Here is a 27,295-nt window from a genome sequence, read left to right as displayed (position 1 = left end):
CCGTTGTTAAATGACCATGTGTTTTAATATTATGAGGGGGGTGGGGGGAGCACTTCACTCTATCCACTTCCTCCACCATGCATAACTTTATAAACCACCATCAGCCCCTCCCCCTCCTTGCCTTTTCTCAAGCTAAAAAGCCCCAAATGCTGTAACCTGCCCTTTTAGGGGAGTTGCTCCAGTCCCTTGATCATTTGGGTTGCCCTTTTCTTTACCCTTTCCAGTTCTACAATGCAGAAGTTAAATGTTAAAACTTCATCAGAGAATAATCATAATGGGTTGGATCCATACTAAGTTAGTCACACTTTCAAGCCCACTGAAATCAATGGGACAAGTGAGTCATGCCTAAATTAAGCCCTATAGGAGACACCATCCTCTTTAGTAAGCTTTCTTGAAGTCTTGTCTGTTAAGGAAAAAGAAACCAAAAGCACAGTTACAAGATGAGGAATACGTGGCTCAACAACACAACAAGTGAGAAGGTTCTTGGAATTGTTGTCCATCACAAGCTGAATATGAGCCAACAATGTGATATGGCTGCAAAAAAGGCAAATGCTCTTTTGGGCTGCATTAATAGAAGCATAGCTTCCAAATTCAGGGAAGTACTAGTTCCCCTCTACTCAGCACTGGTTAGGCCTCATCTGGAGTACTGTGTCCAGTGCTGGGCACCACACAAGAAGGATGCAGACAAACTGGAGAGGGTTCAGAGGAGGGCAACAAAGATGATTAGGGGACTGAAAACAAAGCCCTATGAGGAGAGACTGAAAGAACTGGGCATGTTTAGCCTTGAGAAGAAAAGACTGAGGGAAGATATGATAGTGCTCTTCAAGTACTTGAAAGGTTATCACAGAGAGGAAGGCCAGGATCTCTTCTCGATCATCACAGAGTGCAGGACACGGAATAATGTGCTGAAGTTACAGGAAGCCAGATTCTGGCTGAACATCAGGAAAAACTTCCTGCCTGTTAGAGCAATAGAACAATGGAACCAATTACCTAGGGAGGTAGTGGGTTCTCCCATACTGGAGGCATTCAAGATGAAGCTGGACAGTCATCTGTCAGGGATGCTTTGACTTGGAGCAGGGGGTTGGACTCGATGGTCTTACAGACCCCTTCCAACCATACTATTCTATGATTCTATAAGTCTGGATCCAACCTAGTGTCAACAGCAGCAAAAGGCACGCAAATATCTTTTTTATTATTTTATTTTTTCTAGGCAGATATTTTATGCAAGTTAGAACAGTGTTTGTTTTTTGTTCAGTTTTTCCCTTTACAAGAGAATCTGCAAAAAAGATAAAGAGGACGTTAGAACGATCATTAATCATCCTCAGTGTTAGAAATGATTCTGGTGGTACTCTCCTCACTTCAGCAGATGCAATGAATGCCCCCAGGTGACTTCCTAATGGATAGAGGCCTGTTCTGAATCTAGTGGCACCCAAAAGAAGGTTATCATTATTTGGTCCCATTGTGCAACTCTTAGGGTATCTCATTTCTTCTATAGGCAATATATGCTAGGTTACAGTCTCATCTTACATACAGCATACGGCTGATTACAATATTCTGCTGAATGGATTTCTTTTGAGAAGAAGAAAGTGGGGGTGGGGGTGGGCAGAAAGAAAGAAAGAACCGTTCCCAGGACATTTCGATACTGCACTGTAAGCAGCTCAACTTCAGCAAAGGAGATTGTTACCTTGTCGTGGTGCTGGAGCTTGAGCACCTCAATGACGTCATGAGCTAAACTGTGAAGGGACACCCAAGACGGGAAGGTCATGGCAGAGAGGTCAGACTAAATACGATCCCTGGGGAAGGAAACGGCAACCCACCCCAGTATTCTTGCCATGAAAACTAAATGGATCAGTACAACCAGAGATATGTCGGTATACCATGGGAAAATGGGACTCCCAGGTCGGAAGATTATCAAAATGCTACTGGGGAGGAACAGAGGATAAGTTCAACTAGCCCCAGATGTGATGACGCAGCTAGCTCAAAGCCAAAAGGACAGCTAGCAGCTGATGGTGCTGGTGGTGAACAACGAATCCGATGTTCTAAGGATCAACACACCATAGGAACCTGGAATGTAAGATCTATGAGCCAGGGCAAATTGGATGTGGTTATTGGGGAGATGTCAAGATTAAATATAGACATTTTGGGTGTCAGTGAACTGAAATGGACTGGAATGGGCCACTTCACATCAAATGACCACCAGATCTACTACTGTGGACAGGAGGACTACAAAAGAAATGGAGTAGCCTTCGTAATTAATAATGAAGTGGCTAAAGCAGTGCTTGGATACAATCCAAAAAATGACAGAATGATCTCAATTCGAATTCAGGGTAAGCCATTTAACATCACAGTGATCCAAATATATGCCCCAACCACAGATGCTGAAGAAGCAGAAGTAGATCAGTTCTATGAGGATCTGCAGCACCTACTGGATAGTACGCCAAAAAAAGATTTTATTTTCATTACAGGAGACTGGAATGCTAAGGTGGGTAGTCAAACGACACCTGGAATTACAGGCAAGCATGGTCTGGGAGAACAAAATGAAGCAGGACATAGGCTGATAGAATTTTGCCAAGACAACTCACTGTGTATAACAAACACTCTCTTCTAACAACCTAAGAGACGACTTTATACACGGACTTCACCAGACGGTCAACACTGAAATCAGGTTGACTACATCCTTTGTAGCCAAAGGTGGCGGACATCTATGCAGTCGGTAAAAACAAGACCTGGAGCTGATTGTAGTTCAGATCACAAACTTCTTATTGCACAATTTAGAATCAGACTAAAGAGAATAGGGAAGACCCATAGATCGGTTAGATAAGAGCTCACTAATATTCCTCATGAATATGCAGTGGAGGTGAAGAATAGATTTAAGGGACTAGATTTAGTAGATAGGGTCCCAGAAGAACTATGGACAGAAGTTCGCAACATTGTTCAGGAGGCGGCAACAAAAAACGTCCCAAAGAAAAAGAAAACCAAGAAGGCAAGATGGCTGTCTGCTGAGACACTGGAAGCAGCCCAAGAAAGAAGGAAACCAAAGGCAACAGTGACAGGGGGAGATATGCCCAATTAAATGCAAAATTCCAGAGGTTAGCCAGAAAAGATAAGGAATTATTTTTAAACAAGCAATGCACGGAAGTGGAAGAAGATAAAATAGGAAGGACAAGAGACCTCTTCCAGAAAATTAGAAACATCGGAGATAAATTCCAGGCAAAAATGGGTATGATCAAAAACAAAGATGGCAAGGACCTAACAGAAGCAGAAGAGATCAAGAAAAGGTGGCAAGAATATACGGATGATCTGTATAGGAAGGATAATAATATCGGGGGTAGATTTGACAGTGTGGTCAGTGAGCTAGAGCCAGACATCCTGAAGAGGTTGAATGGGCCTTAAGAAGGATTGCTAATAACAAGGCAGCAGGAGATGACAGTATCCCAGCTGAACTGTTTAAAATCTTGCAAGATGATGCCGTCAAGGTGATGCATACCATATGCCAGCAAATTTGGAAAACACAAGAATGGCCAACAGATTGGAAAAAATCAACTTATATCCCCATACCAAAAAAAGGGAAGCACCAAAGAATGTTCAAACTATCAAACAGTGGCACTTATTTCACATGCCAGTAAAGTAATGCTCAAGATCTTGCAAGGTAGACTCCAGCAATTCATGGAAAGAGAACTGCCAGATGTACAAGCTGGGCTTAGAAAAGGCAGAGGAACTAGAGACCAAATTGCCAATATCTGCTGGATAATGGAGAAAGCCAGGGAGTTTCAGAAAAACATCTATTCCTGTTTTATTGACTATTCCAAAGCCTTTGACTGTGTGGATCATAACAAATTGTGGCAAGTTCTTGGTGGGATGGGGATACCAAGTCATCTTGTCTGCCTCCTGAGGAATCTGTATAATGACCAAGTAGCAATGGTAAGAACAGACCAAGGATCAACGGACTGGTTTAAGATTGGGAAAGGAGTACGGCAGGGTTGTATACTCTCACCCTACCTATTCAACCTGTACGCAGAACACATCATGCAACATGCTGGGCTTGACGAAGCCAAGGCTGGAGTTAAAATCGCTGGAAGAAACATGAACAATCTCCGATATGCAGATGATGACACTTTGATGGCTGAAAGTGAGGAGGACCTGAGGAACCTCATGACGAAGGTGAAAGAAGAAAGTGCAAAAGCTGGGTTGCAGTTAAACCTAAAAACACCCAAGATTATGGCAACCAGCTTGATTGAGAACTGGAAAATAGAGGGAGAAAACGTGGAGGCAGTGACAGACTTTGTCTTTCTAGGTGCAAAGATTACTGCAGATGCTGACTGCAGCCAGGAAATCAGAAGACGTTTACTTCTTGGGAGGAGAGCAATGACAAATCTTGATAAAATAGTGAAGAGCACAGACATCACACTGACAACAAAGGTCCGCATAGTTAAAGCAATGGTATTCCCCGTAGTAACCTCTGGCTGCGAGAGCTGGACCATAAGGAAGGCTGAGCGAAGGAAGATAGATGCTTTTGAACTGTGTTTCTGGAGGAAAATTCTGAGAGTGCCTTGGACTGCAAGAACATCAAACCAGTCCATACTCCAGGAAAGAAAGCCAGACTGCTCACTGGAGGGAATGATCTTAGAGGCAAAACTGAAGTACTCTGGCCACATAATGAGAAGACAGGATACCCTGGAGAAGATGCTGATGCTAGGGAAAGTGGAAGGCAAAAGGAAGAGGGGCCGACCAAGGGCAAGATGGATGGATGATATTCTGGAGGTGACGGACTCGACCTTGGGGGAGCTGGGAGTGGCGACGACTGACAGGAAGCTCTGGCGTGGGCTGGTCCATGATGTCATGAAGAGTCGGAAGCAACTGACCGAATAAACAACAAAAAAGCAGCTCAAATGCCTTCAGTAGAATACTAACTGGCCAAGAAAACCTCTGAACACTTGTACTTCATATACTAGTATGTCTCAGTTTCACTGAGATTTACAGATAACATAATGGGAGGGGGGTCCTGACCTCCTAACCACGGTCTGCTCTGAGTGCACTAACCAAAGTTACCTTCAAACCACAATTGTCAACAAGAGTGTGTAACACATTTACATGCTCGACTTCAGAGCTAAGCAGGATTACCATTAATATAAGTGCAGATGCAATGATGCACCATGGTGGGATCTGAAAAGGGAAAGGCAGGATTTGCACAGATGGAAGAAAGAATAAAGTGTATGAGACCACGGCACACTTCTGATTTCCTAACCATGATGAGGTGTTTACATGAGCACCAAGCTATACTCTGATGGCTATTTAGATGTTCTGCAACTAGACATAAACTTAGTGGCCTGTCCCCAGATCCCCCCTCTCCGTGTGTGTGTGTGTGTGTGTGTGTGTAAAACACACCAGCATGAGTTAGAGTGAAAAACTATTAAGAAAGCATAAGTTATGGAAGGGCTCAACAGTACCTAATCAGTTCAACTATGTACTTTTTGAAGCTACCAACAAGATCTGCTAAGCTCCCGACTGTGAATGCGTTTTTTTTTCTTTCATTCAAACATTGCTTCTTTCTGTATCATATTTGGATAAACATTAACTGTTCAGTAAATCAACAATCATGAATGCTTCACTGCATATATCAAAACTACTGCTCCTGCTTGCCAGCCTCGATACAGTACATGAATTCTAATGCAGATCTCCTTTATTTAAGCAAAATTAAGTTCTGTGCTCTCTGCCAAGGGTTGTTTACAAATCATTGCTTTCTCCAATAATGCCACATGCTGCAATATAACATCCGGAAAGATAATGCATTTTTAAGGATTTGCAATCAACATAAAGACATTAGTTTTGTAGCTAAAATTAGACAGGTTTAATACATGATTTCCTGGATGTATTTCTACAACTGCCACTGAATGATGGCCTTCCCTAGTGCTCCATGACTAGAAATGTCTAAGGCTAGATTTGCACAAACAAGCAGTATTGTGGTTGCTGATTTCAATGCAACCCATGTGGCAAGCCATTTGTATACAGTAGTTGGCCACAAAGAAGTAGGGATTTTTACCCTTAAAAAGTATAAGAGTACCACTTGTTGGTTCCGTAACATGGAATTCAAAAGGGACAGGTGGGGGGAGAAAAAGCTGGAGATTATTATTAATATTAATCATTTGACAATTATATTCAGATGTTTATATTAAAAAAAAATCTCAGTGATTATGAGCTGTGACTTTTTAATTAGCCTTATTACAAAATGTCCCCTTCATGGATCACTGCCTTGTTGTAGCGAAGGGCTTGCGTAACTCAGTGAAGCGATAAGCTATGCCATGCAGGGCCACCCAAGACGGACAGGTCATGGCAGAGAGTTCTGACAAAATGTGGTCCACTGGAGAAGGAAATGACAACCCACTCCAGTATTCTTGCCAAGAAAACCCCATGGAACATATCACAAGGGTAAAAGATATGATGCCGGAAGATGAGCCCCTCAGGTCAGAAGGTGTCCAATATACTACTGGGGAAGAGCAGAGGCAATTTCCAAGTAGCACCAGAAAGAGTGAAGCAGCTGGGCCAAAGCCGAAAGGACACTCAGCTGTGGATGTGTCTGGTGGTGAAAAGAAAATCCGATGCTGTAAAGAACAATATTGTTTAGGAACCTGGAATGTCAGATCAGTGAATCAAGGCAAGCTGGAGGTGGTCAAACATGAGATGGCGAGATTGAACATCGACATCTTGGGAATCAGCCAACTAAAATGGACAAGCATTGGCAAGTTTAATTCAGGTGACCATTATATCTACTACTGTGGGCAAGAATCCCTTAAGAGAAATGGAGTAGCACTCATAGTCAACAAAAGGGTGGGAAAAGCAGTACTGGGGTACAATCTCAAAAATGATAGAATGATCTCAGTACGAATCCAAGGCAAACCATTCAACATCACAGTAATTCAAGTCTATGCCCCAACCACTGAGGCCGAAGAAGCTGAGGTTGATGGGTTCTATGAAGACCTACAACACCTTCTAGAACTAACACCAAAAAAAGATGTCCTCTTCATCATAGGGGATTGGAATGCTAAAGTAGGAAGTCAAGAAATCACCGGGATAACAGGCAAACATGGCCTTGGTGTACAAAATGAAGCAGCACAAAGGCTAATAGAGTTTTGCCAAGAGAACACGCTGATCACAGCAAACACTCTTTTCCAACAGCACAAGAGGTGACTCCATCACCAGATGGTCAATATCGAAATCAGATTGATTATGTCCTTTGCAGCCAAAGATGGAGAAGCTCTATACAGTCAGTAAAAACAAGACCTGGAGCTGACTGTGGCTCAGATCATGAGCTTCTTATTGCAAAATTTCGGCTTGAATTGAAGAACGTAGGGAAAACTACTAAACCAGTCAGGTATGACCTAAATCATATCCCTTATGAATATACAGTGGAGGTGACGAATAGATTTCAGGGATTAGACCTGATAGACAGAGTGCCTGAGGAACGATGGACGGAGATCTGTAACATGGTTCAGGAGGCAACAATTAAATCCATCCCAAAGAAAAAGAAATGCAAGAAAGCAAAGTGGCTGTTTGAGGAGGCTTTATGAGTAGCTGATGAAAGAAGGGAAGTGAAAAGCAAGAGAGAAAGGGGAAGATATATCCAACTGAATGCAGATTTCCAGAGAATAGCAAGGAGAGACAAGAAGGCCTTCTTAAATGAACAATGCAAAGAAATCGAAGAAAACAATAGAATGGGAAAGACTAGAGATCTCTTCAAGAAAATCAGAGATATCAGAGATAAAGGACAAAGAAGGCAGGGACCTAACAGAAGCAGATGAGATTAAGAAGAGGTGGAAAGAATACACAGAAGAACTTATAAAAGGAAACATCTGAATGTCCCTGATAGCCATGATAGTGCGGTGACTGAACTTGAGCAGAAAATCCTAGAAAGTGAAGTCAAGTGGGCCTTAGGAAGCATTACTAACAACAAAGCTAGCGGAGATGACAGTATTCCAGCTGAGCTATTAAAGATCCAAAAAGATGATGCTGTTAAAGTGCTGTACTCAATATGCCAACAAATCTGGAACACTCAACAGTGGCCACAGGACTGGAAAAGGTCAGTTTACATTCCAATTCCAAAGAAGGGCAATGCCAAAGAGTGTTCAAACTACCGTACAATTGTGCTCATTTCACATGCCAGCAAGGTTATGCTCAAAATCCTACAAGATAGGCTTCAGCAGCATGTGAACCAAGAACTACCGGAAGTACAAGCTGGGTTTCGAAGAGGCAGAGGAACTAGAGATCAAATCGCCAACATTCGCTGGATCATGGAGAAAGCAAGAGAATTCCAGAAAAATGTCTATTTCTGCTTCATTGACTACGCTAAAGCCTTTGATTGTGTGGATCACAACAAACTGTGGCGAATTCTTAAACAGATGGGAGTACCAGACCACCTTATCTGTCTCCTGAGAAACCTGTACGAGGGGCAAGAAGCACCTGTAAGAACCGGACATGGAACAACCGATTGGTTCAAAATTGGGAAAGGAGTATGACAAGGCTGTATACTGTATATATATTGTTGCCCTGCTTATTTAATTTATATGCAGAGTACATCATGAGAAACGCTGGGTTGGATGAATCACAGGTCGGAATTAAGATTGCTGGGAGAATTATCAACCCTATCACTTCCTGGCATATAGAAGGGGAAGAAATGGAAGCAGTGACAGCTTTTATTTTCTTGGGCTCTAAGATCACCACAGAAGGTGACTGTAGCCATGAAATTAAAAGACGCTTGCTCCTTGGGAGGAAAGCGATGGCAAACCTAGACAGCATAGTAAGAAGCAGAGACATCACCTTGCCAACAAAGGTCCGTAAAATCAAAGCTATGGTTTTCCCAGTAGCAATGTATGGCTCCCCTTCATGGATCACTGCCTTGTTGTGGCGAAGGGTTTGTGTAACTCAGTGAAGCCATAAGCTATGCCGTGCAGGGCCACCCAAGACGGACAGGTCATGGCAGAGAGTTCTGACAAAATGTGGTCCACTGGAGAAGGAAATGGCAACCCACTCCAGTATTCTTGCCAAGAAAACCCCATGGAACGTATCACAAGGCTAAAAGAGATGACGCCGGAAGATGAGCCCCTCAGGTCGGAAGGTGTCCAATATACTACTGGGGAAGAGCAGAGGGTATTTCCAAGTAGCACCAGAAAGAGTGAAGCAGCTGGGCCAAAGCCGAAAGGACACTCAGCTGTGGATGTGTCTGGTGGTGAAAAGAAAATCTGATGCTGTAAAGAACAATATTGTTTAGGAACCTGGAATGTAAGATCAATGAATCAAGGTAAGTTGGAGGTGGTCAAACATGAGATGGCAAGATTGAACATCGACATCTTGGGAATCAGCCAACTAAAATGGACAGGCATGGGCGAATTTAATTCAGGTGACCATCATATCTACTATTATGGGCAACAATCCCTTAGAAGAAATGGAGTAGCACTCATAGTCAACAAAAGGGTGGGAAAAGCAGTACTGGGGTACAATCTTAAAAACGATAGAATGATCTCAGTATGAATCCAAGGCAAACCATTCAACATCACAGTAATTCAAGTCTATGCCCCAACCACTGAGGCCGAAGAAGCTGAGGTTGATGGGTTCTATGAAGACCTACAACACCTTCTAGAACTAACACCAAAAAAAGATGTCCTCTTCATCATAGGGGATTGGAATGCTAAAGTAGGAAGTCAAGAAATCACCGGGATAACAGGCAAGCATGGCCTTGGTGTACAAAATGAAGCAGGACAAAGGCTAATAGAGTTTTGCCAAGAGAACACGCTGATCATAGCAAACACTCTTTTCCAACAGCACAAGAGACGACTCTACACATGGACATCACCAGATGGTCAATATCGAAATCAGATTGATTATGTCCTTTGCAGCCAAAGATGGAGAAGCTCTATACAGTCAGTAAAAACAAGACCTGGAGCTGACTGTGGCTCAGATCATGAGCTTCTTCTTGCAAAATTTCGGCTTAAATTGAAGAACGTAGGGAAAACCACTAAAGCATTCAGGTATGACCTAAATCATATCCCAGCAACAAAATCATATCCCAGCAACAAAGTTCAGGAGGCAGCAACAAAATCCATTCCAAAGAAAAAGAAAAGCAAGAACGCCAAGTGGCTGTCTGATGAGGCTTTACAAGTAGCTGAGGAAAGAAGGGAAGCGAAAAGCAAGGGAGAAAGGGGAAGATATATCCAACTGAATGCAGAGTTCCAGAGAATAGCAAGGAGAGACAAGAAGGCCTTCTTAAATGAACAATGCAAAGAAATCGAGGAAAACAACAGAATGGGAAAGAATAGAGATCTCTTCAAGAAAATCAGAGATCTCAAGGGAACGTTTTGTGCAAAGACTGGCATGATAAAGGACAAAGAAGGCAGGGACCTAACAGAAGCAGATGAGATTAAGAAGAGGTGGAAGGAATACACAGAAGAACTATACAGGAAAGATCTGAATGTCCCTGATAGCCATGATAGTGTGGTCACTGAACTTGAGTCGGACATCCTAGAAAGTGCAGTCAAGTGGGCTTTAGGAAGCATTACTAACAACAACGCTAGTGGAGATGACAGTATTCCAGCTGAGCTATTTAAAATCCTAAAAGATGATGCTGTTCAAGTGCTGCATTCAATATGCCAACAAATTTGGAATACTCAACAATGGCCGCAAGACTGGAAAAGGTCAGTTTACATTCCAATTCCAAAGAAGGGCAACGCCAAAGAGTGTTCAAACTACCGCACAATTGCGCTCATTTCACATGCCAGCAAGGTGATGCTCAAAATCCTACAAGCTAGGCTTCAGCAGTATGCGAACCGAGAACTACCGGAAGTACAAGCTGGGTTTCGAAGAGGCAGAGGAACTAGAGATCAAATCACCAACATTCGCTGCATCATGGAGAAAGCAAGAGAATTCCAGAAAAACGTCTATTTCTGCTTCATTGACTACGCTAAAGCCTTTGATTGTGTGGATCACAACAAACTGTGGCAAATTCTGAAAGAGATGGGAGTACCAGACCACCTTACCTGTCTCCTGAGAAACCTGTACGAGGGTCAAGAAGCAACAGTAAGAACCAGACATGGAACAACCGAGTGGTTCAAAATTGGGAAAGGAGTACGACAAGGCTGCATATTGTCACCCTGCTTATTTAACTTATATGCAGAGTACATCATGAGAAATGCCGGGTTGGATGAATCACAGGTCGGAATTAAGATTGCTGGGAGAATTATCAACAACCTCCGATATGCAGACGATACCACCCTAATGGCAGAAAGTGAAGAGGATCTCAAGAGCCTCTTGTTGAGGGTGAAAGAGGAGAGTGCAAAAGCTGGTTTGAAACTCAACATTAAAAAAACTAAGATCATGGCATCTGGCCCCATTACTTCCTGGCATATAGAAGGGGAAGAAATGGAAGCAGTGACAGATTTTATTTTCTTGGGCTCCAAGATCACCGCAGACGATGACTGTAGCCATGAAATTAAAAGACGCTTGCTCCTTGGGAGGAAAGCTATGGCCAACCTAGACAGCATAGTAAGAAGCAGAGACATCACCTTGCCGACAAAGGTCCATCTAATCAAAGCTATGGTTTTCCCAGTAGTAATGTATGGCTGTGAGAGCTGGACTATAAGGAAGGCTGAGCGCCGAAGAATTGATGCTTTCGAACTGTGGTGCTGGAGAAGACTCTTATGAGTCCCCTGGACTGCAAGGAGGTCAAATCAGTCCATCCTAAAGGAAATCAACCCTGAGTGCTCATTGGAAGGACAGATACTGAAGCTGAAGCGCAAATATTTTGGCCACCTAATGTGAAGAGAAAACTCTCTGGAAAAGACCCTGATGCTGGGAAAGACTGAAGGCAAAAGGAGAAGGGGACAGCAGAGGATGAGATGGCTAGATAGCATCACCGATGCAATGAATATGGACTTGAGCACACTCCGGGAGAGAGCGCAGGACAGGAAGGCCTGGCGTGCTACGGTCCATGGGGTCACGAAGAGTCGGACACGACTGAACGACTGAACAACAACAACAACAACAACAACAACAACATTATAAAATGCATTTGATAAATAAAACTTTGTGAATACACAACAGGCTGGTTCATACGTCATCATAAGCCACCCTGACAACAAGCCACCATGGGTTGGTGATTCAGTCACTAATCCATGATGGCACTGACAGATGATTGGCCTCTCCAAGGCTGGTTGTGGCTTACTCCTCCTGCCTGCTCCTTGCATGTATTCCAGGGGCCTTTGCAGCACAACTCTATACTCCTGCTGTGAGGAGATTCTCTCCCCTTTTCCCACTTTTTTTGGCCTGGTGAAACACCTGCATTGACCTACTTATGCCATATCTTCAGAGTGGAGAAGGCTTACATTACTTTTTAGAATGAGATGGCTAAGGGGTTTGTTTTATTTTCTTTCTTAACACTTTTAAATAGCCTCCTGGGCTGCTCCTTGAAGGCTGTTCCTCATCCTAGCACAACTATGCATGTATGCATGATTGACGTATCTCTAGGTAAACATGTGTGCCCCCAATTAAAGATCATGGCAATTCGGGAGGAGGAGATTTAAACTTCCCCCCTTCCTGTTTTCATGCTGAAACACACACACCCGGCCAACGGGGAATGGCTAAAAAAAGGAAAAAAAACAGACCTTTTTTTCTTTTCTTTTTTTTTAGCAATTCCCAATAGGGATTTTGGCATGAGAATATAAAGGCGGAAGCTTAAATTCCCCCCTCCTGAATTGCCATGGTCCCGAATTGGAGTATGTGTGCACACTTACCGACATACAAGTCAATCACACTTATACACATAGCTAACTTGACTCACAAGGGGATAAAGGCAGTTGCTGTCAAATGAAGCACCGAGCTTGACAAGGAGGGAGCTGGAGAAATGAAGGCCACTCAGAGGAGCAGTCAGGTTTTTCACTGCTCTTGCCGAGTGCCTCTGTAGCCCTTTCAAAGAACCCATGTAGAACCCACCCTGCTGGTTTCAGACATCATGACAAGCCACCCTGAACAACCCAACAACAAGCCACGGGTCCTCGGGGTGGTTTATTCTTGAAAAATAAGCCACCCTACGGACACTGCACCAGGTTCAGACATGAAGGCAGGCCACCATGGGTAATAAGCCATGGTGGGTTGTCATGTTGTGCGAACCAGGGCTCTATCTACACTTAGCAGTTTGACCATTATCATACTGCAATAATAACTACTGGTGAACATGACACCAAAGGGAACCAATAGTTATCACTGCAGTATGACCATGGTAAAACTGCTATGTATAGATTCAGCCTAGGTCAACATAAGCACAGACTACCATTGAAATAATGTAGCTGTCTTTCAGAGAGAGAGAGAGAGAGAGAGAGAGAATGAATTGTTCTTATCTGAATCCTTAGATGATTGCTAAAGCTCACTGGTCTCTCCAAAAGCAAGATCCACTGACCTTACTTTATGCATTTACAATATAAGTGGATAAAGAAGGAGCTCAAACAAAGACTGTGATTCACTTATCGGGAGTCTGCAATTATTATTTAAAGACTGTACATCCTGCATTTCAACTTTACAGTCCCCAAGGCAGCTTTGAATGGTAATATTAAAACAATAAAATCAAATTTCAATCAAATCCAACATACAAGAGCACAGATATATGGATATATTTACTTCCCACAATCAAATGTCAAGTGTCACTGCTTAAAACACTGTTTTATCTCTAGACAGTGTTCTCACTGTTCAGTGGAAACCCTATTTGATATATAGGAACCTTTATCTCTCCCATTCACTTTAAAACAACTATTTCAACAGAACTGCATTTCCCAAAATATTTTAATTTTACTTGGTTGGCAAAAACCTTTGGGTGGAAAGGTTTTGCTGCATGTCTGATGTACACAAGAATGCTTATTTGACAAGCAGAAAAAAGGGCCCAAATATAGGAAGTTGCTGTAACATTCCTTCTGCGAAATTAATATTTATGAATGATTTGTTCTTGCATTCCAAAGGAACCAGTTTACACAAGCAAGTATGGTTAAAATGCCAAGGGAATACTTCGATAACTGAGGCAGCAATCCTATCTAGATAGGCGGCCGCTTCCAGAGGCAACCGCTTATCCAAAGCAGGGCAGGAGAAGCACAGAGGGGATCACTCCCTCCACACTTCCCCTGCCCTGCTTTTTCAGCGAGACAGCCGATCGCGGCTGTCTAGCCATGGGAGGACAGAGTGGGGAAGGAGGTTGCTGTACGACACATAGGATCGTGTCGTACAGGCAGTTACACTCTCCCCGCCCCGGAGCACCCCCAGCCACGCCTCTTTCTGGCTGCTCCGCTCTCCTCTTGTGAGCATGGAAGATGGGGATGTTCTGCGCTGCTTCCAAGGCAGCACGGAAGTCGGGGGAGGTCGGTTCCCAGAAAACAACATATCCTATGGCTGTCTAGCCACTGTCTAGCGGCCATAGGATTGCTCCCTAAGTTGTTTGTTTTATTCCTTCAAATATTTCAGGGATGGTTGCTGAGGTCTCAGAAAGGAATTTGATCCCCCTTAGGATCTCGAGTAAGCCTCATAATAAAAGTTTGGCTTCTAGCAGACACCTGAGTCATTGCAGTGACCTGTATCAGCACAGAGGGCTAATACAGTTTCTCAAAAGCAGCTGAATTAAGGCAGGATCTATAACAGTATGAGCTGCCAAACTAGGGAGTGGGGGGTCATAAACCAAGTTGCATCTCTGGGTAATACAAAAGATTTAAATGGTAACCATTTTCATAACTTGTGCTTCCAAATTATGTTTTAATCCATTCCTTCCCCCCCAGTGAGGTTCGCTGTTGTTGCTGCTTTTAAATCAAAACACAACCCAGACACATGAAGTGATTATAATTAACCATGTTTTTCATGTATTATATAATGGAAATAATTAAACTCAGAAAAATATTCTGAGAATTATTGTCTTCACCCCCACATCTTGATTCCACAATTATTTGTGCAAAATATTTTGAGCAGACTACTTCACCTGTAATACAAAGTATATTTCATTTGTATTTAAGAGAACTCTGTAAATTTCCAATCAGTATTAGAGCTATTATTAATTCTGTTGTTGCCACACAGGAAGACGATGATGATGATTTATTACATTTCTATACCACCCAATAGCAGGAGGCCTCTGGGCGGTTTACAAAGATTAAAAACATTAAAAATACAATGTACAGAGATTAAAAACCATTTACATAAAAAACACATGAGCACACAATATACACAAAGGAACATATATGTAAAACAACTTCAACATGATGTTTCCGTCGCAACTCTATTGGATAATGTTCAATGAAATTTAGGTGTTTCTCCTTCAGTACTCACAGTGTACCACATCAAGAACAAAGTACTTAGTATTGTCCCCCTTTTTTTTCCTCACACACACACCCCTGACCTACAGCAGGAGTGGACAGAAAGTATATCTCTCAATGTTTTGGACTTCAACTCCCAGCCTTCCTGTGCATTGGCCATGCTGGCAGGGGCTTCTTGGAGATGAAGTCCAAACATCTGGAGATCTACCATCCACCCACCCCTGATCTACAGTAGTAAGTGGTGTGACAGATCTAAGATGTTGTGGTTCCTCATATTCATTAAATACATTTAGAGCATGTGAAGTTTCCCCAGTGGAAATCTGTGACCTCCTGTCTTACATCACATTATTCACATAAGTGGGTCACCCGCGTAAGAGGAAAGAAGTATTAGGTGACATCATATCGTTAAAGTAAACTGTCTTAATTGTTCCCCACAGTTCTGAAATTTAGATGTCTTCTTAAAACTCATCTCTTCACACAGATGTTCCCTGAAGTGTGACCCAACCAGCTATGGTTTGTAGCACAGTTGAGTGTGCAGTTTTACTGTTGGTTAATTTTGTATTGTGTGTTTTATTGTTATATTTATTGTTGTTTTGATGCCATTGCATTTTAATGTTCACCGCTTTGATACAGTTGTGGAAAGGTATCAAGGTAAATTTGGGTAATAAAATAAAATAAACTATTATTCCCAGGTAAATATCTGTCAAGAAATATCACAATATAGATCAGCCTTCCCCAAGTTGATGCCCTTTAGACATGCTGGACTACAACTCACATTGTCCCCAGCCATGGCCCATCATCCTCAGACAGTATAGGCAATCATGGGAATTGTAGCCCAACACATGTGGAGGGCAGTGGGTTGGGGAAGCCTGGTATGGATATTACTTGAGGAACCAGACCCAACTTTAAAGGTAGCCTTGGCAACACAAATCCACTTCAGCCTGCATCTGAAATGTCCCCAAATGTCCCCAGAAGGATGCATTAGTACTATAATAATGTATCTTTATACACTTTAGGCTTACCTTGCAAAGAAAGCTAATATTAAAGCCCAATGACTGGGCATTTCTTGAGCCAGAATTCATGTAGTTTCCGATTAGCAGCACAAGTTCCAACAGTCTGCTAAAGCTTTCACTCTTCTTCAGCTCTTCACAGGCTATCGTTACTGCCATGATGCCAGGCTTGATATTGTTTATGTGCTCTTCAAATGTAAGCTTGAAAAGGATGCCGTTAAGGCGAGGCCGTAACATTTTCACCGAGCTCATCTGCAAGGTAGGACACAGCTTGAAATATACTTTTCATGCAATACAGCATAACAATAGTATTTCAATTTTATTTTTGTATTATAATTTCTTTTTCCATATTGATAGTATTCACAAACATATAAAATAAAGTACCTATTTTTCCACAACACTGTGGCATTCAGCTTTGCAAAGGCCAGAATCAAAGGAAATATGCAACCAATTGTGTGTGCCCAGGTGGACTTTGGATTTGAATTTCTTTAATAGCAGCTCTCCAAATCACTTTTGAAACTAAAAGCACTTTCAAAAGAAGTTTGTAAAAAGGCATGGGGTGGCGGAGGAAGGAAGAGAAGGAGGAAAAAAAAACACACCACCCACCAGACATGTTTAAAAACTTTTCTTGATCCATTACATTTTTCCTCTCCTCCTCTTCCTAAATAATTCCCTATGAAACCTATCGGTTCTTACAACTTGATAAGCTTGACAGCATTTTTCATTTTGCAAAGCTGTCATCTGACCTGCAACACCTCCACATTTTTTTAAAAGAACCAGACATATGCCACCTGCATATATGCATCCTATTTCAATAACTTAAACGAACCATCCTACTTTGGCTCACTACGACTGGTAGAAGCACATCTTTCTGTACTGCTGACACACAATAGTTTTAGCACTCAAGTAAGAATTATGAACCTGGAATATTGCCACACATACACATACTATGTACTAATTCTGAAGACGTTTCCTCTTTCAGAAAATATATCCCTTCTCTGTTCACACCTTATTTCCCTATCTTCAGCAACTTAAGCAAGTACTGAAAACAACTCTTCCTCCAAGCCTTTGACCTCTAATCTCTCCTCCTTCCTCACTTTTTCTCCTTTTCTCATAGTGTTGTCTTTTTAAACTGTAAGCCTGCAGTCAGGATCTCTTACTTTGATATAATCATAGTACAGTGTCTATCGCAAAGCTTTATTACTGTTGGAACCCTACCCCCTACCTGCCTGCAAATCACTGAACAATGTATCTATAGTTCCCTTTTCCTGCTCTCTAATGCAGAGACTACATGCCTCTTGCTCTCTTCAAACATCTCTGCTATCCAAAACTTGCTGTTTATAGAAGGGGAAGGAAAGAGAAGAAACTCTGACAGGCAACTTGTACACCAAGCCCCACCATCCAGGGGCCTGGATTAAACCCAGGTGCCATGGGTTTCCAATTCCTACTTCAATAATTCTTTCATTTTCCACCATGGACACCTCACGAGAAAAGAACTGGGAGGATAGCCATTCTGTTTTCAATGCAATAGCAGCCCAAGTTTTGCAACAGAAAAACTTCAAGTTGCACTGTGTGTGCACATCACTGTTACAAGCTAACTTTGCAATTTATGACAGATTATCGCATTCAACACTTTCACCATGATAATTTGAGGTGACAGTTTTCCAAGGATACACCATTTGGATTCTTTTTAAAACAATGACGATGATGACAACAACGACAACAGCAACAACAACAACTAAATAAAAGTAGAAAACCAGAAGAAACAAGTCTCTTGTGATCTGGATCACAGGAGGAATATTATTTCACTCATACTAGTTTAGGAAAGAAAAAGAAGAAAGGTGTTGAATCCATTATATATATGTTTAAGTTACTGCACAGCCAAGCACTATGGATTGGTAGGAATGTAATAGTTACTGGGTGTGCACAAATAATGGCACAGGCAGATACAATTATTAAAAACTTCTAGTGTCACAATAGCATTATATCCAGACTAAGCTATGTAAGCACCTAAAACCATTTGACTGAAACTAGTGACAGTTGTCAGCTGCATTTCAGATGCTTTACATTTTGATTTTATGATTCATTACATAAAGTGCTATGGGATACTGACCACAACTGCATATTATGCAAGGGTTTATTTGTATTATGAGGTCACTGTCCATCAAAACACTACCAAGGGAATTTCATTATTTTGAGTTGATCCTACACTATATTAAAATGAGGGATTAATGACAGCTTTTGAAAGCTGTTACAAGTACCTTATTTCCCTACAGAGTTTCTTACAGATTTATGCTTTTGCTACTTATAAGATTTCCAAACAGTGTTGTTCTCCTCTCACCATCCAAAATAATCAGACCTTCCCCTCCACCCCCAGCCCCAAAAAGATAGTAGATTCAGACAACTACTTTTCTCCCCCAAGGGCTTTAATTTCTCAGTCAACATGAAGTGAAAACCTACTGTAATTAAGTTGTCTAAAGGTGTTTGATGTACAACAGAGTTCATAGCCAGACTGAGAAAACCTAACTTGTCCAAGCTGTGTCCCAGATTAACGAGGGTTCTGAATATTTCAAAAGTTTGCTTCTAACATTTTAGACTTGAACATATCCAACCAATTTTCTTCTTGCTTGCTTTTGTTCTGCAGTACCAACCAGACACCAGAAAAATAGGTGGCTACATCAAAACCCAGAGAAAATATAGCACACAAAATATCTTCATAGTTACTGTTTGAGGGGGGGGGGGTGCGCGCGCGCACGTGTGTGTGTGTATGTGTGTGTGTGATGGTTAAACTGTACATTTGTGGACAATGTGTTCTTGTAAATTCCTATGAGGAAAATCAGCAAAATGTGTCAGGAATTGTTGATTAAATAACCACTACACCTTATTGGCTTTGACTGTTGCATTCTTTTCCATACAAACCAGAGAATCACAAAACAGTGATCTTAGGCTTTCAACTAGTCAAATTCTTTCTATCATTTGAGGAGATCTGCAAAACTTTGATCCAGGAGTTATCAGTAATGCCTCTACAACTTTATTTCCTTTTCTCAACATGGATTGGAGCTGATGTGGTATTTGTATTTTATTCACTATGTTATGGCAGGAATGATTTGGTTTTGATGGCTATGTCTATCAAAAGAAAGTTGCTACTTTCATATTACTACATAAGCACATCTTATTACACAATGCAATTATGACAACTCCTGATGCACTCTCTGTGCTAAATAAAATATTTAAATGCTATAATAAAATAAAAAATGCTAAATAGCAATGGTCCACTTAAAGTTGTTGTTATTTAAAAAAAAAAAAGATGTTCGGAAAGATGATTACATGAGTTGTTTCGAAAGTAATATCAGATGAAGTCTGTAACTGACATATACATATCACACACTGATTCACCAGAAACAGTTTTGCTTTAAGAATAACAGGTTGGTTTTTCATCTCTAAGACATATGACAGCACACTGTGGCAGCAAAGGATGGCAACTTCTCTTTGCTATTGATCATTAAATTACATCTTTCTTGCATGAGATGCAAAACTTCATTTGATCCTCCAAAAACTGTACTTAATTTGAATATATAATTCATCTTAATGCTTCATCTAAATGAAAATGTGATGCTCCAATTTTCATGCACAAATAAGAATATTAAGCTAATTAGTCTGTTATAATAAGGAACCTAATTACAAACTGTGACTTTTCTAAATGAATTCTGAACATCTAATTCTGACCTTTATTAGGTTTGATGGGTATATTGATTATCCAATTAAAACCTTATATTAATAATTAACTTACCTAATTTGTATATGCAAAGAGTATACACATTCTGAAAATAAAAACTTCAAAGAGAAGGTAGCCTTTCAATCATCCTCTGCTTCTTAACCTGTTCTTCTTAATAGCAGTATCGAGATTATTATAAATAAGAGTACTTTTAGCCAAACTATTATCTATAATTGTTACCTGAATGGGGATATCTCCATAACCATGTTAAATGGACTTTTTAAGCAGAATCTAATCTTCCAATGTCAAATGTTTGTGTACAGAATGGACTTCTCTCTCTTACAGGGCTGTCTGACAAAGAGTACATTACTTATATGTGTATATGGAAAAGTGTATGCCATGTGTATAGTTATGTACTTGGAGTGTACACACCCATATTGACACTATATTGACCTATATTGACACATATGCATGCTTCAGGAAGCTGCATTTTGCAGAGAGCTCTAAGTGCGCATACATTCAGTACACAGAAAACTGATCTTAACAGCAGACTGCATACAATTTTCTTCCTCCACATCTATGTAAAATGAAATCTTATGGATAAACTGCCTTTAAAATATACAAGCAAAACCCAACACGGGGAAAAGCTATGATATTTATGGCTCTCTATATTAGTAGCTGTTGTTATAGTAGTAGTATTTTCTTCATCATCATCATTAATAGGGCTCTGGGTGGAAGGGAGGGGGTCCAGCAGATATGGCTAGCACTCTTGCTGAAACCCTGCTCAATCTATGAAATGCAGAAACCATCCAGGCATTTGACACAATTGCTTCTGAGCACCCTCTCCGAAGTGGAGCTTCCATGGCTCTGTGATATACCAGAGTTTTGGAGGGCATTGTCATCAGTATGCTGATGTCATCAATATGCTGATAACACACAGCTCAATTTCTCCTTTTCATCTTCATCAGGAGAGGCTGTGGATGTGCTAGATTGGTGCTTGGCTATGACAACAGACTGGATGAGGGCTAAAAAACTGAAGCTCAATTCATCCAAGACCGAGATGCTGTTAGTGGGTGGTTCATCTGGCCAGATGGAGGTTGTTCAGAGTTGTTCTGGATAGGGTTGCACTCCCCCTGAAGGAGCAGGTTTGTATACTGGGGGTTCTCCTGGAATGATCTTTGTCACTTGAGGCTCAGGTGGCCTCAGTGGCACGAAGTGTTTTCTACCAATTTCAGTTGGTGGCCCAGCTATGCTCCTATCTGGACAGGGATAAGCTGGCTTTAGTCTATACTCCAGTAACCTCTAAGTTAAATTACTGCAAGGCACTCTACATGGGGTTGTCCTTGAAGATGGTTCAGAAGCTGCAGCTTGTGCAAAATGCAGCAGCCAGATTGATGACAGGTACAAGAAGGTCCAAACATATATATAACATAGAACACCAATTTTGGTCCACTTGCACTGGCTGCCTTTATGTTTCCAAACCCAGCTCAAGGTGCTGGTTTTGACTTATAAAGCTTTACATGACTCAGGACCATAATACTTGATGACGTACTTCTCCTGGTATGAACCTACCCATAGACTATGCTTATCATCTAAGGCCCTCCTCCAGGTGCCTCCTCTGGGGAAGGCTCAGAAGGTGGAAAGAAGGCAGAGGGCCTTCTCAGTGGTGGCCCCCCAATTATGGAATCAACTCCCAGTGAGTCCCACCTGGTGCCAACATTGTTATCTTTTCGGCACCAAGTTAAGATCTTCCTTTACTCCCAGGCATTTGGCAGCATATGACAGGTTTTTAATCAGGTCATGGGGCATTGTTTGTATATGTGTGTGTGTGTGTGCTCTGTTTATAGGTCTGTAGCTCAATGCTTTTATACTATGCATAATACCGTATTTTTAAGGTTTTAAATATTTTTAAACCACCCAGAGAGCTTTGGCTATTAGACAGTATAGAAATGTAATAAATGAAATGAAATATTATAGTGTAGACACAGCAGGAGAGAAAATGGTAAAGTGCCCTTCACTTCCCCTGCACCCTTCTTCTCTCTTGATAATCCCCTCAAAAGTTGTATTCCTTTTAAAAGAAGGCATTGGATGTCTAATACCTACAGGTGTATGTAACATGTAGTTTGCCCCTAACAGTGTTGGAATTTCTTCCCCTAGCCAAAAATAGAACAACTTAATCCAAGGTAATTCTTCCTAAAGGGCAGGACATGGAACAAAATAATTGGTTGTGCTAAGATTAGTTTCTTATTTAAAGGAGGATAGTTCTGTCAAGTTACGATACCATGAACACATTTTTAAGGTCTGGGTATAAATAAACAAATATATATATATCTCAAACAAAAAAGGGTGGAAATAGCTGTTGAAAGAAAGCTTCACAGTTTCCTGAAAAGGGGCATTAGAATGAAATTTAGCACAAAGCAAAAGGATTACATGGTAATACAGAGGCAGAGAAGAAATCAGACTGGATGCTGAAAATAAAAAGCACAGCCCCAGGCAAAGCATTTAGTTCATAATCATTTTACACTGAAGTCTGTGCTCTATTATCGACATCAGATAAATCTTTATTCAGTCCAGAAGAATTACTTTTGATATGTGCAAGAATGGAATACAATTCATTCTGGTTGTCTGAAGTATGGACAAAGATACATACAACAACTCCCCACACACACACACACACACACGCCTACCTCAAAATTTAGTGCCTATATTTAAGAACACTAGTGTGGCTTGAAGATGGCAAAATACTTACCCAGAAGTAATTATTGTTCACATGGATTGTGAACAATAATGCTGGGAGGAGGGGTCAGATTTGTTAGGCACTGGGGAACATTTTGGGACAAGCCGGGCCTGTACAAGAGGGACAGGCTCCACTTGAATCAAAATGGAACCAGACTGCTGGCGCTAAACATAAAAAGAGTGGCAGAGCAGCTTTCAAACTAAACCCTGAGGGAAAGCTGACAGGAGCTGGGAAGCATCCCAAAGGGATGAGGATGAAAAAGTTTTCTGATTGCCCAAATGTAGAAGGGGAGGAAATAGGCCAGGGGCACATGGTAGAACATAATAGCCAAACATAAGAAGAGCCCTGCTGGATCAGAGCAAGGGTCCATCTAGTCCAGCATTCTGTTCACACAGTGGCCCACCAGCTGTTAACCAGGAACCCACAAGCAGGGCATGAGCGCAACAACACCTCTCACCCATGGCTCTTCTTATGTTCTTGTGGATATTGAAGTGGACAATTATTTGGAAAACTATAGTATCAATCAAATGCTTAAGATGTAGTTTTAGACAACCAGCAACCTTATCCAATGCTTTGGTCTGAACTACAGGGTCAAAAAGAAGGAACTATTAAATGACTGAGAAATCTACTCAGGGTCAAATGCATAATACTGTATTCAATGTTGGGACACCCTAGGAATCCAAAGAGACCACACTAAAGTATGGCTACTCTGTTTCAAAGGACAGACGTTCACATGACTTTAATGTAGCCCTAAAGGAATATAAACCTTCTACCCCGGAAAACAGAGGCTTCTTACAAGGTAACAGAAACAAAAGCTGAGTTGCTTCACTCAGATCACATAACTGTACACAAATCTGTTAATATGGGGGGGGGCGGGTTAGATGAACAATATATTATTCTTGCCTAGTAGCTTTACATTTTTCTTGACTCTTGGTCACAAGCTTTAAATGGGAAGCATTTTGGCCATAATGAAAACTGCAGCTAACATCTGTGGTTAGAGAAATATGTTATATGAAGAGAGTCATGTCACAGTTCGTATTTCTCATATGTGTCACTACTTTATTTTGTGTCATCTCTAAGAAATATATAGCAGTGCTCACAGGGTTAGAACATTTTCACCTTGATGCAGCAAATGTATTTTGAGTATATCCATGTCATGTGATCGTTTGTTAAAAAGTGATTCTACATGGAGCAAAGCATCCATTTCTGTCAATGCATGACTTGCAAAGAAGACACCAAGCCAATACATAATTAACTTTTCTCATTCATTATTTGATAGCTATTCTGGCTGGCAGGCAAAAAGGCACCTTTAGTATGAACTGGAGCGTCAACAATTTATTCCATTGTTTTTAGAACGTGGTGAATGCAGTACTGTCTCAAAGGCCATTTCAGGAAGCTGATGTGGTAGGCACATGTGTTTGTTGCTGTTTTTAATTAGTATACTGCTGTTTATGTATGCAGACTTTAATTTTCACTTTTAGGGGTGATAAATTCTGTACTGATTTTAGTATGTTGTGAACTACTTGGAGGATTTTCTGTATAAGTTTCTCCCTGACGTACCTGTCTATGTGTCATTGTTCTCTCAGTGTCATCAGAGGGTATGTGCGTGTGGAGGGGTAAGTGGGATGGCAACCAGGGAATGGGTGGTTTAGGCTGTCGTGTTCCACTTACAGAATCTTCTCCAAAGGGAGGATTGCCTGGTGCTGACACCTATGTCTTTTCAGCCCTCATGAAGGCTTAAAAAAACCCACATTAGCTGAAAATATTACTTTCTGTTCTGCTTTTGAATCCACTCCTTTTAATAACTCTTGTATTGTAGGTTGTTTTACCATTTTTTATTGTTAGCAATCCTGATAGCATTCATACTGTATTTATAAAAAAAAATGTATATACTGCATTTCATTTTTATACTGCCCAAAAGGGACCCTTGATGTGGTTTATAACAATTTAGAAGCTCATACTTAAGAGCAAGGTGCCCGTCTTTTAATGTTTTTAAGCCAACAATTATTTATCGCTCCAGAGCATAATATGATGTACCTATGTTGACTCAAGGTCATACTCATTTGAAGAGAAGTAGTATACATTTTACTGTAATGATCAGCCTTAGACATACCCACTCACTACCAGGTGAGCAAAAATGCTCAGGGAAGAAGGCTGGAGAGAGTACATTCTTTAGTTATAAATGGTGTTCGCAAGGGCTTGTTCCCTTCCTCCTCTCTTCCTTTATACTGCAGATCCAACTGGTGGACTGGGAGGAGAGGCTGGCCATACCAGTTTCATTCCCTCTGTGGTGCTGGTCAGCATTATGTTTTAGTTTCTCCCTCTCCATGTCCAAAGCTGCATCCCCCATGCAGTCTATTTTGCTTCCCTACCCCAGAACTATCTTCCACCTTTGCAGCCCCAGTCTCCACCCATCAACCTGAGAATATATTCCTTCCAAATGTCTCCCAGTCAACAAACTCCTGCCACTTTATTTCAATGGAATGTAGTTGGTTTTTGTTGTTGTTGTTGTTGTTGTTGTTTTGTTTTAAGAACAAGAGGAAGATTTGCTTTGTAAATTAATTGACTGACTGAAAGGCAGAGAGTAGTTTCTACCCTTGGTTTTACTTCCCTCAGCATCTCTACCTCTGCAGTCTTTCTCCATTCTCCAGCCCAGCTTGCAACTGGCTTCACTTTCCAAAGCAGAAAGAAAAAAAAAAAAGATGGATTAAGAGAAGTAACTAAAGACTGGGCTGTGCAAGGGGAGCTGCTGCAGGGAAGCAAGAAACACCTGGAGTGGACTTCTTTGGGAAAGAGGGAAAGAATGTCTCCTTGCCTTTTTAACCCTGATCTTGAAATGAGATCTTGCAAGCCGTACTGGGGCTTGTCAGGGAAGGGGGACAATGTTTAGTTTTCAGAAAGGAATCTGCATAGGTAACAAAGCCATCTGTATTATTAACACTTCTGTGGTAGTTGAATCCAGAGAAACACCTTAAAGAAAGCACATGCTAATTACAGGCTGACTGCACAAAATAGAACTTACCACAACTCCAAATTGTTCTGGTTCACAGAGATCATCATATTCATTCTTCAGTTCAGCTAAGGCACTGAGCTCCTTCTGTTCAGGGAGGTTCTTAACCAAATTCTAGTGTAAGGAAGAGAAATCAGGAGTATTGTCTTCTTATCAAATACTTTTTAAAAAAACTAGACAACAAAAAATAAAGCATACCAAATATAAGACCATTTCTCCAACCAATATATATAAGGCAGCTTCTCCAACAGTATTATAATTGCTGACCTTACAAAAGTTAGAACAGCTTTTTTATTTTTCTTAAGTAGAAAATGCATCATAATGTCAAAAGATTATTTTCAGTTTAGCTATTATGGTCTTAATAAATAAAACAAAATTTGGCTAGATGCATTAACTTTCCCAACCATAGATATACACACCTTTATCCAATACTGTTAAAAAGCTTAGTAAATGGTTTTGTACATCAAACTTTCAAGTGAGCAGCCTTTTCTCAACAAAGTCATGCTTCTGAAGAGTTTTGGTGAAGAGTTCTGCACATCCAGGGCCCAAGCATAATTTTGGGGATCAGGCAACAGTACAAACTTGTAACATGCCCCCCTCCCACACGCATACTACAATCCTATCCCATGGCTACCATGAGTCATGAAAGGAAAGTTTCTATTTTAATTCTGAAATTACATTTTCTAGATTTCTGAAATCACACCATGGCTTACACTGGAACTTCTCTACTGTGCCCCAAAACACACACACAGTCCTTTTGCTATTTTTGTTTTATATAACATCCAGCCTGAAGTAGAATCCTTCAAAGCTTGCTGATTATTTTTTTACTGTCTTTGTTGGTCCTAATAAAGGTATTATCCTATCAATGCCACAGACACAGCAGCAAAATTTTTATAAATAGACTCATGTACTCTAATGTTTTGTTTTCTTGGCTTTTTCCATGATAAAATCATGAATTATCTCCCCAAAGTCAATTTCTCTAACAAGTTCACACACTCAAGAGACAAAATAGCTAAATGGCTTACCAGTTCTTGCCACATAGCAGAATGCCTACAAGTCCTAGGTTGCCGTAACTTTTCAGTTTCTGCCACAGTCACTGGTAGTGTGCAAAAAACCATTAAAAATTTGTAGTACTATACAGGCTTTACTGAAAATTAGTTGCAGGAGTTGTTTGTTTTGTAAATCCCATTTAATAAGATAAGTAGGGGTAGTTCATAATCTTTTACAAAAGTAGACTTCAAGATTTTTGTTTTCAGATCTGATATTTCATGAGGAAAATTCTCAGGAATATTTCAGATACATAAGTCACACCTTTTAGGGCTGAACGAAATGTAAAACAAATGTTACTGGTTGCAAGTTCCATTGAAAACATTCCTTCCGAATAAAGATTCTAATAATTTTCAGAGAAGGTGGAACATGATTCCTGTGAACTAGATATTTACTCACATATATTTTGGGCCTGTTACCAGCAGTACTGGCTCACTATGCTTGAGATTATTA

At 40.9% G+C, this 27,295-nt stretch overlaps 1 protein-coding gene across 20 annotated transcripts in view; it reads right to left on the bottom strand.

Annotated features, from left to right (window-relative positions):
* Window positions 1-27,295, bottom strand: part of DIAPH2 (diaphanous related formin 2) — a 503,126-nt gene that overhangs the window by 320,799 nt on the left and 155,032 nt on the right. For all 20 annotated transcript variants that reach the window (XR_014784817.1, XR_014784816.1, XR_014784813.1 and 17 more), the window contains 2 exons: window positions 25,808-25,909; window positions 16,346-16,585 (listed from right to left, as the gene is read on the bottom strand). Coding sequence is in view for 10 of the 20 variants with exons in the window: in XM_084813816.1 (XP_084669942.1) it covers window positions 16,346-16,585; window positions 25,808-25,909 (342 nt within the window). In the remaining 10 variants the exon portion in view is untranslated. The remainder of the gene's footprint in view (window positions 1-16,345; window positions 16,586-25,807; window positions 25,910-27,295) is intronic.

Source organism: Heloderma suspectum, chromosome 9, assembly GCF_057233095.1.
Source record: "Heloderma suspectum isolate Gila_16-S chromosome 9, 16-S_ref, whole genome shotgun sequence".
NCBI classification, from domain to species: domain Eukaryota; kingdom Metazoa; phylum Chordata; class Lepidosauria; order Squamata; family Helodermatidae; genus Heloderma; species Heloderma suspectum.
This window is presented reverse-complemented; position numbering and strand designations above follow the sequence as displayed.